At 39.6% G+C, this 11,318-nt stretch overlaps 1 protein-coding gene across 1 annotated transcript in view; it reads left to right on the forward strand.

Annotated features, from left to right (window-relative positions):
• The window catches only part of KCNH8 (potassium voltage-gated channel subfamily H member 8), a 406,714-nt gene extending 396,166 nt beyond the window's left edge, over positions 1-10,548 (forward strand). The window contains exon 16 of the mRNA XM_027872528.1: positions 9,844-10,548. Within this exon, the coding sequence (XP_027728329.1) occupies positions 9,844-10,548 (705 nt within the window). The remainder of the gene's footprint in view (positions 1-9,843) is intronic.
• Positions 10,549-11,318: the final 770 nt, after the last annotated feature.

The following is an 11,318-nucleotide window of genomic DNA, read 5'->3' on the forward strand; positions in this document are numbered from 1 at the left end:
CTCTCTCTCTCTCTCTCTCTCTCTCTCTCTCTCTCTCTCTCTCCCTCCCTCTCTCTTCACAAACACACACACACACACACATACACACACACACACATACTCACTCACTCAATAAATTCCAGTGATTCCCTACTACTTCTAGGATCAAATATAACATCTTTTGTTTGCCTTTAAAGCCATTTATAGCTTGGACTATTTTCCACCTTTCCATTCTTCTTACACTGTACTTCCCTGCGTACACTATAGAATCCAGTGATAATGGCCTCCGTGCTCTTGCACAATGCAATCCATCTCTCAGCTGTGCATTTCACTGGCTGTTTGCTCTCCATGGATGGAATGCTCTCTCGTCTCGTCTCCAGCTCCTGGCTTCACTGGCTTCCTTCAAGACTCGACTAAAGTTGCACCTTCTGCAAGAGACCTTTCCTCACCCCCCTTAATGCGAGCACCTTCCCTCTGAGATTGAATTGCAATATAGCCCATATGCATTTGATTTTGCATAGTTTGCCTATTGTCACCCCCTTCAGATTTTGGACTTCTTGAAGGCAGGGGCTGCTTTTGCCCTTTTTTATCCCCAGTAATTATCATAGTGCCTGCACATAGAAAGTACTAAATACTCTCTTGTTGACCTTCTTTTCTTCACAACAGACCCAGGAGGTAAGCAAAGCAAATATTACTATTCCCATTCCACAGATGAGGAAACTGAGGCTTAGAGAAGGAGAGTAACTGCACATGACTACACATACAGTTAGTAGGTTTTAGAATGTGCCTTCAGCTTCAGGAATCTTCTGATTTCAAGTTCAGGACTATGTTGGCTCTCAAATCACTGTGTTTCTCTGGGTTTGATTCTTCATTTGTAAAGTTGGAGAGCTGACTTGGTGATCTCAAGGTCTCTTCCAGCAATAAAACCCCATGGTTATGAGGTACTGGCTGCACCTAGAAACATAGAGAGGACTGTGTTTTATTCTTGTGTGACCCCAGGCCCCGCACTTCAACTGCCTGGATTCTGGCTTCTCCAGCTGCCCATAGACTGACTTTTAAAAGAAATGTTTGAGATCTTCATTCAAAAGAAATTTACACAAGTGCAGAAGGATGATTATTACTTTAGCTAGTGGATAAAGGATGTGCATTTGTTTAGGGAGTGCTTTGTGAATCAAGAGACATAAAGATGGAATTATTTCTATAGTCTTTGTGGCTGGGCCAGCTTATTGAGTTTGAATGAACTTTTCTGAATTCTGTGCTAACTTCATACCACCACAAAAGCTGGAATGAAACACCACTTAATTACCTGAATCAAAGGCTGTGAAATGCATGAGTGTCCACGGTGGGAGGGGGGATGCCAGTCCCTGTAATTAGTACCACTGAATCGAAGCAAATTGTCTTCAGCAAGGAAATGCAGACAATGTTTGGCAAAAACTATGCAACGGGTCAAGAACTTTTTGAACTATGATGATTATGTCAACAGATGCTTCCCCATCTGCTTCCTGGAGGAAAATCACAACTTTCTTCTCCCCACATGGCATGACAAGACCATGAGGGAGACTATCTTAGTAGGAAGAAATAAAAAATGTACACAACAACAGAGCCTTACATGTTTCCATGATGTCATTGGTTCAGACCACAAGCAAACTATCCCGTGTCTTCCCATTCTGTGTAATCCCTGTCCATATCCTTTCATAAATCAAACTAATCAAGACCTAACTGTAATATCCACTTCTAGATCTCAAATAGGGCACCTAGATAACACAGTGGATAGTTTGCTGGGCTAGGAGTCAGGAAGACTTCTCTTCCTGAGTTCAAATCTGGCCTCGGATACTTGCTAGCTGTGTGACCCTGAGCATGTCACTTAACTCTGTTTGCCTCAGCTTCCCCATCTGTAAAATGAGCTGGAGAAGGAAGTGGCAAACCACTCCAGTATCTTTGCCAAGAAAACCCCAAAAGGGATCACAAAGAGTCAGACATGACTGAAAAACAACTAAACAAGAAGATCTCAAACAGGTATCATAGAGTATGAAAGAGAGTATGAAATTTAGCTCTTTCACCCTTCCAAAGTCAAGTCGCATAAGTAAAATACATTAGCTAAAGTCAAGGGGAAGGAGCCTTCTTATTAGTTTAACTCCTGATAATAATAAATATTATATAGCGCTTTATTGTTTGCAAAGTGCTTCATACATGTTACCCCGTTTTATCTTTACAATAAGACAGTGATACAGGTATTATTACTTTCCCCATTTTACAGATAAGGCAATGGAGGCTAAGCGGTTGATTTGCCCGTGGTCCACAGATAGGAAGTGTCTGGGACTAGATTTGAACTTAGGGCTAGTACCTCTATTCACTATACCTCTTAGCTGCTTCTTATGTGCCCTGGATAATGTCTGCTATGAAAAAAGAGATCATCAAATGAGTAGCTGGAAAGACCACCCCAAATGGTTTGATCTTCTAGCAAATACAATTCAATTTAATAAGCATTCACTAAGCACCTACTGTAGGTAAAATAGTGCACCAGACAGTTGGAATAAAATGACAAAAACAGAACAGTCCCTGGCCTCAGGGAGGTAACATTCTTTTTGGGAAATTGAACACGTGCACAAACAAATACAAATCAATTAAACAAAGCAAGATCATGAGGGAGAGAGCATTTATAACAGGGGACAATGGGAAAGGACTAATGAAAAGGTAACTTCTGCACTTTGCTTTAAGGAAGGCAGGGATTCTCAGAGGCAGAGATAAGGGGAGAGAACATTCTGGACTTGGGGAGGCCTACCTGTGTAAAATGCATGGAGAGAAGAGATGTAATGTCATTTATGGGAAAGAGTCAGCCACTCATTTTTGTTGGATTAATGAGTTCAAACAGAGGACTAAAATTAAATGACTAAAAAATTTGGTGGAAGCCTTTTTGTTGAGAAATTCAAATACTAGGCTGAAGATTTTGCATTTGATCCTCAAGGTGAATGGGACCCCTGAAGATTTTTGAGTAAGGAAGGGGCCATAGTCAGATCTACATTTTAGAAATATCACTTTGGCAGCTTTGTGGAAGGATAATTGGAGGCCAATTTGGAGGCTATCACAGAAATCAAGACAAGAAGAGACAAGTACCCAAACTAGAAAATGAGCACCTAGGGTAGATATCTCATGATGTGTTTGGAGACAGAATCAACAAAACCTGGCAAATTTCATGTGTACTTTCCTATGAGTTTTGTGTCTCAAAATAAGCTGGATTTATGTGATTGTCAGAGGCTGAGCCTATGATGTCATTGCTTCTTCCATTACAAGAAAAGCTACATAGGCCAATCTTATCTAGATGGTGCAGTAGATAGAGTACTGAGCTTAAAGGTAAGAACACTTGAGTTCAAAGCCAGCTCAGACACATACTAGCTATATGTCCCAAAGGTAATTTAACCTTTGTCTGTCTCAGTTTCCCCAACTGTAAAATGACCATAATAATAGCACCTACCTCACAGGGCTGTTGAGAGGATTAAATGAGACCATATTTGTAAACACTAAACACACTACCAGGCACAAATAGTAGTGAATACTTAACAAGTGCTTGTTGCGTCCCCTTCTTTGTCTAGAGAGTAAGGATGGTAGAAAATTCATTTGAATATAGCTCTTATATATGAGATATTTTCCTTGATATTTTTAAGTTAATCAGGTGTTGCCATTTCAACCAAAAAATAAATCTGTGAAGCAATACTGTTGCCCTCCCACTGAACTTTTCAATCAGACATCATTGGAAGGTCCTACATGCCAACTGCTAGCTCATAAAATCAACTAACCAAACTGAATTTGTCACTTGGTTCTCATAATGGAGTTATGAGAGATGGAGGTGAGCAAATAAGAAAAACAATTTCCCAGGGAAGTAGAAATACCAAAGGAAATCAAGTTCATATCAGGACAAGTGACATAGCAATGGGAAGAATGAAGACTAAGAGAACTCTTGGGTCAGATGAGACTGATGTCTGTAATTACGAAGGAAGTACAATGAGAGAGATGGATTCTTAACCGGGGAAATTACACCTTTCTCTTGGCAACTCAGGGAATACTCATAGGTTGGGTAGAAACAAATTTCTGTATTAAGTTTTAACAGCTGTAACACCTACCCATACTGTATTGACTCAGAACAAAGAGTGCCTCTTATCAACAATATCATATTCTTCAGTCAGGTAGGTTTTCCCCTACAGGTTTGTACTTAAGTTATGACCCACAATAAAATCAAAGCCAAAAATACTCTTCAAGATCAGAAACCCTTTAAACGTGAGTTGAAAACAAAATAACTGGTGAGGACTTAGGTTAGGTTATTTAACTTTGCTCATCATCATATCATTACTATTACTATCATTTCTAGGATATCAAGCTACTTTTGGTCTAGACCAAGAGTTCTAACTCTTTTTGATCTCAGGAGCCCTTTGCACTCTTAAAAATCATCAAGAACTCCTGAGTTTTTGTTTCTATGGATTATATCTATTGATATGCATATCAATATATATTAATAATAATATTAAAATGTTTTTATGTCTAATATGGTAAGTATTAGGAATCAAAGTATTAAACTATTCTCATAGTAATACTAAGTTTTATTTCTAATGCCATATTAGTATGGTAGCTAATACTGTATTAATAAGCATTAGTAATCAAAGCTTCTTAGAATTATTATGAAAACAGTTTTGACCCTGTGGATGCCCTGAAAGAGTCTTGGGCCCCTGTGGAGGTCCCTGGACCACACTTTGAGAATCACTGATGTAGATCTAGTATTTCAATGCTATGGGCACCAATAAATGTAAGTTACTCCAAATCAGATGGTTCCTAAGCTAAGAAAAATATTTAACCATATAATTAAGATAGAACCTTCTACAATGCACTTGCATTTATTTTTTTCTGAAAATGCTCGACTGAGAACTCAACTGAGCTCTCCATCTATAGTCCACTGAGATATAAGATGGATATGAGATAAATTCGTATGTAAAGACATGAGACCTCAGAGGCCATCCAGGTCAATACCTTTATTTTATAGATAAGGAAACTGAGACCTAGGAAGTCAAATGCCTTATCCAAGGTCAAACAGGTAGGAAGGATTGAAAGTGGGATTCGAACCTAGGTCCTCTTGCTCCAGAGCCCATAGCTTTCCCAGAACTCCCTGTGCAGAAAGTGCTAAAAAATCAGCAATTTTTCTGTAACTTACAAAGTTGTCTGGTGTCACAAAGATGTGAAGTTTCTTTCCAGAGGTAACATAGGAGGAATCTGAATTGGGTCTTCATGACTCCAAGGCCAACTCCCATCCACCATCCCAGGCAGCCTCTTATCAGCCTACCTAACACTTTACAGCTAAAATTTGAAGAAAATCATCTCTAAATCTGGTGGCTAGATCCTCAGGTGCACAAAGCTCTGGAATAATTCTCTTTAGTGAACATTTGTCTTCTTCCCACACATGGGAAGGCCCCAAATCTTGCTTTCTCTGTGGAGCCAGAATTTGGTGAAGAATATCAAGGTCATTCCTATCTTCAAGTACCCTGTGTTCACAGCTCCAACAGGAAACCCTAAAGTACAGTGGAGGATCCAAGCTAAATCCTGCTCTGACATGCCCATTTTTCAGAGAGTTTCATCACCATCACAGTAATGAGCCCTCAGTTCCTGGTAACAGGCATGCTGTTTAAGGAGATAACCAGTAAGTTGTCTCCTTCATGTGGGGAAAAGTATCAACCTCTGGAGAAGTCTTTTCTTTTCTTTTGACAGATGTTTTTGTCTTGGTGAAGGGAATGGGAAATCATGCCCTGCCTTAGGCAGGTTATTTCCCCTCACATCACTCAGGTGAATGGCAGGGGTGTCTTCCCACACGCACAATGACAGTAATCTACCATCTAAGAATCTCATTCACAACCACTGATGGTAGAGGAAACATCCCTGTTCACTGGGTTCATTACTTCGTGTTGCTCACGTTAACTAATTAGTTTCCTCTGCAATGAAAGCATTCTTTTTTGTGTCTTTAAAATGCCAAGACCCAAAATAGTTGTTTGATGGCACTATAATTGTTGTATACTTTTCATTCCCCTCAAAAACTTTTTATTATCTTGACTTGGAGGTTTCCCTGAATTCATTCAAGGTTAAACTCAAATCCTGCCTTCTATAGTTGGCCTTTCTCAGTGTTCCTCCTACCCCATCACTAGAGTGCCTTCTCTCTTTGTATGTCTTGTATGTACATTGGTTGAAAGTTGTCTGTCCCATTAAAATGTGAGCTCCCTGAAGTCAAGAACAAAGTTTTTCTTTTTCATTTTTTTATTCCCAGTGTTTAACAGTTTATCTGAGGTACATAGTAAGTGCTTAATAAATGCTTATTGACTGACTAAATGACTCTGGAGTCTCAAAGTCCTATACAGCATAGTACAAGCTCCAGCAGGTCCTATCAGTCTGGAAAGGTTCTGAAAATGAACTGATAACAAAATGGTTTTTTTTCTATTACCTGAGAACCATACAAGATGATCTTAGGAGCTCATGATAAGATTGGCCAGAGTGGGGTGAATTTATTGACCGCAGCAACTATACAAGGTCATCTGTAAAATCATCTAATTGGTGGAAGGAGTGTCCACACTGATGAAACCAAAGATCCTTAGTGTATGTAGTACATAGAGTGCTGAACTTGGTATCAGGAATAGTGTGGCTCAAATTCCACCTCAGATACATGCTATGTGATCTTGGGCTAGTCATAACTAATTTCCAGTCCTATATACATGATCATGTTTTCTATTAGGTCATTTTCCCCCTGGTCCTCTGGTTTCATTGGTATAGAGTTCCTCACAAAAGAAGCTTGCTCTACCAATACAGATCAACAATTACTCTGCAACGTACTATCTTAGAGAGTTTTGAGAGGTTCAGTGATGCCCAAGGTCACATAGCCAATATGTGTCAGAGGCAGGATCTGAACTCCAGTTTTCCTGACTGCAACTCTGCCTCCTTATACTTTATTCCATAATGTCTCCAAATGAACTATTGGATCATATATCTAAACTCATTAAAGTGCAAGTTAACATTTTTAAATAAATAACCAAGAAAAGTTAAACTGTATTCTTGCTAAACCAATTGGTTGGAAGAATATAGCTATGCTAAAATGTGTCAATCTCAAAAATTCTCTGAATTCTAGCTTTTCGCCTGTTGTAGATATTTTTCATAGGCCTTTGAGAAAAGGATGTTATCAAGATATTCCACTGAGTGTTACAGTAGACAGACTTTGACTTTGTTTGCAGAAGATGCTATTTACCCACTGGATATTTAATAAATGTTTTAGTCTGCCATTTACACATGGTGCTGTCCTTTGATGACCTCAGCACATGCCACAAAATTTGTCTGCCTTTGCAAAAGCTCAATTTTCTTTCTATTCGTATCCTACCATGTGGCGAGGGTGGAAGGCATGTCCACACAACTTTCAAGTGGGTCAAAGAGCACCCAAAGTGTATACGCTCCCCAGTCCCCTTGTCAATATAATGCAGGTTCACTTCATTATGTGGAATAGATACACTATAGCAAATTCCATTTTACAATTGAATTCCATAGTAATATGAGAGAAATATCCCATGGGAGGGAGGATGTAAGAAGGAAAATCCTCCAGTAAACTTAGGTGAAAGTTTGGGAAATGGGGAAGGATAATATGAGCATATGAACTGCTATGGGCACCAGCACAACATGCCTGCTTATGACTATCATCACATAGCAATGTTTTTTTTTCTTTTTCTCTATTTTACAGCTCTCCCTTACCCATTAAACCACCACTACAGTTTTCCTTTAACTGTATAGTACAGCTCCTCTAACTCTCTCCCTTTCCTTTCTCTTCATTCCCCCATTTCTTCTCCTCCTCTTCCTCCTTTTCTTCTTTTCCCTTTATCTTTCTTCTTTTTCTTCTTCTTCTTCTCCTCCTTCTCCTCTTCCTCCTCCTTCTCCTCCTCTCTTCCTCTTCCTTCTTCTTTTACCTTTCTCTTGTTCTCACTCTCTCACTCTGATATATCCTTCCCTCTTCCTCTTTCCTTGACTCTCTTTACCATTTATCCCCTTTCAAAAATGACTGTGCAATAGAGCTAGTCTATAATATCACATTTTTTCAGTATCTCATTGGGTAAGGTCCTGGTAAGGACGTTAATGGCCATCTACTCCAACTTCCACATTTTACAGATGGGGTAATTAGGACTAGGAGAGATTAAATGACTTGTCCAGGATCAAATAGATATTAAGTAATGGAGGCAGGATTTAAACACAAGTCCTATAACTCCAAAGACAACACCCTTTTCACTATACCACACCACCTGCAACCCCCTCATTTCGCCTAAAGTGGTTAAGTGACTTGCCCTTGATCACACAATATAACACAGCAAAAAGCATGCTGGAGTTGGTGTCAGAGGTCCTCAAATCCAATGTTCTTTCCACTATATCAGAGGTTGCTCCAAACTTGAAATTTTTTTGAATTTAGATTTTGACATTTGTAAAATGAATGCATGACCTGCTTTATCAATGTCCCAAATTTGGAATTCTGTATACCTAGTTCATTTTTTAAAAAGTTAAAATTAGCTAATGAAAGACTCTTGTCTTCTGCATTCCCATATGGGCCCTATTACATTTCACAATCTGGATACCAAGCCAAGGCCTCAGGTTTTTTTTTATTTGTAAAAGGGGGGAGGTTAGACAAAATGACCTCCAAGGTCCTTACTTGCGTAAATCTATGATCATATGATCCTTTTATTTAGAGAAAAATAAAAATATTAAAAAGAAAGATAATCTTAGGCCATACCTATTTAATTGGGCAGGATGTCTCTGGCTTTTCTCTGAAGAGTTAGCAATGTGATTAACAATCTGAGCTTGAAAGAAATTGTTGTAGTGAGGCCTGCAAAATGGAATGAAAGATTCCAGGATACAATGGTCATAGTAGCTCCTTATTAACTGACTGATTAGCTCCTTACATGATGCAAATCAGTTTTTGTAAAATAATATTTTGTAGTTTAAATTTTTGCCAAAATTCTTGTAAAACTGAAATTGAAAACAAGATGAGGTTACATAGCCAGTGCCCATCCTTTATTTAATCAGTTTCAATGTATGCATGTCTCTGGTAGGTCTCGACAAATATGGAAATGTGACTTCTTGCCACAGGGTATATAGAAGAAGATATGTTTGCTATAGATAAGCAGATAAGATTCTGAAATGATAAAAGTAAATCATAGCATCTTTGTCACAGGAGTATGGAACTATAATCAGGTCCAATAAGATGGCAAACCATAAGTCTGATCAATGGTGGCTCTCCTCCCCACCCCAGCCCCCATCATCACTAGGCTGGACTGGTTCTGAAACAGCTCATCTCAACTAGGGAAATGTCTAAAGTACCTATCATGATCCCAAATGATACTGATGGCTTTGCTTAAATCCCTGACATCTCTGGTTCAGAGAGCTCTCAAGATACATCAGTGTTGGATTTAAGGTTTATGTTTACAGTTGAATGGTACTGTGGCATGGACCCAAGGGTCACATTTGCTCCAAAGAATACCAGAACCACTGCAGGGCTGGGCTTAGAAATAGAGCCCAGCTCCCTAATTTCATGCTTAGAGGGACACCAGAATTAACAACCCTCCAATCATTCAGCAAGAATTAATTTAACACATACTATGTGCCAAACACTGTGCTGAGCTGTGGGAATATAAAGGAAGAGCAAAAACAGTCCCTGCCCTCAAGAAATTTACAATCTTGGTTCATCCAGGAGAAATATAGAGTAGGTAGAAAGTAACTTCCATGGGTCCACTTGAATTGACTTGACTACGGAAGCTCCATTTTAATGTCACATAGTTAACTATCCTCTCTTCCTTTATTTCATTGCTGCAGGTAATGACTTTAACTCAAGAAGTCTCACAATTAAGCAAAGATATGAAGAACATAATGAATCTTCTGGAAAATGTATTAATGGCCCCAAAGCCTACAGGGTTTTGCTCGGTTCACAGTGCATCTATGTGTCCTTCTATTGAGAGGTTACAGAATAGAATGACTTGGACAGCTCACCAACCTTGTATGCACAAGCAAGCAGGCAAGACTGCCTGTACCAAAGCACACCTTTGTCATGGTAACAGTATGTCTGGCGTTTGGGAAATGGAGCGTGCCTCTGTTGGAAGCAGCCCCCAAAGAACTGGAGCCAATGAGCAAAATCTTTTGGACAGCGACCTTTATCATTGTTCAGGCCTTGACTATTCCCCGTCCCATTATCAGGTCATCCGAGAGGGTCCTTTGCAATTTCTAAGGTGCACTTCTCCCCATTCAGATACCACATTGACCCCACTCCAGTCTATTTCAGCAACTCTCTCATCTTCAGCATGTTCTTCCTCGGAGACATCCTTGCACCTCGTGCTCCCCAGCAGATCTGAGGAAGGTAGTTTCAGTCAAGGGGCAGTCAGTTCTCTCAGCCTGGAAAACTTGCCTGGCTCTTGGGACCGTGACGGCATGCCATCCCTTCCCATAAAGCCCTCAGAAGATTTCCCTCTGGAAATCGTAACGAGCACAACAGATGTGAAAGATAACAAGGCTATCAATGTATAATGACTGGACCAAAAGGGGACCTTTAACATATACGATGCAACTCCCCATTTCAACGTCATTGCTGCATGACTGCTTTGCTTTGCCTTTTCTCTGCCAATGACAGAGATGAAGCAATGTGGGGTGCCTAATATTAAAGAATTAGTGGGTAGGAAAAGGTGGAACCTCATACATACCATAGAAAACAATTTCTAGATTCTAGAAGCATGTGGAAAGCATTTTCTTTGTCGGTCTTAACCTATTGGGTTGTTCCACAGACTATTTGGCAATAGTCCAAACAGCCCAAGGGGTCACAGCAGCTGGAAGTCCAGGACAAAAGAATTTTGTGGCTCACTTTTTGTTGTGGGAGCCTTTTGTGGCTTGAAGCAAAGGTTTTTCCTGAGTGCCTGTTTGTCATTCCTGAACAATATCCATAGCACTGTCGGGCTCCGGGGGCTCCTGGCTCCTGCTGATCTATTTTTTTCTGCTATTCGAAGGCAAAGAGACAATTATCCCTGCATGCCATCCAGACAATCAGCCAGATAGAGTTGGCGGCCAGTGGTTAGCTGTTGCACGCTATTTGTCATGTAAATGAAACTCCTTTATTTATCAAAAAAAAGGCTATTTTTATATCCTTGGTATGAAATATGTATTTAAAATATTTATAAAGAGATTAATGTTTTGTTTTCTTTTTGGTAAAAAGAGAAAAGCTTGCTGTTTTAACCAGAAATGCCCTACTGTTGTGTATAGTAGATAAAATTATTTATTATTAAGAGGATGTAGTTTAAGAAGGA

Source organism: Vombatus ursinus, unplaced genomic scaffold (assembly GCF_900497805.2).
Source record: "Vombatus ursinus unplaced genomic scaffold, bare-nosed wombat genome assembly UNPS02014799.1, whole genome shotgun sequence".
Classification (NCBI taxonomy): Eukaryota; Metazoa; Chordata; class Mammalia; order Diprotodontia; family Vombatidae; genus Vombatus; species Vombatus ursinus.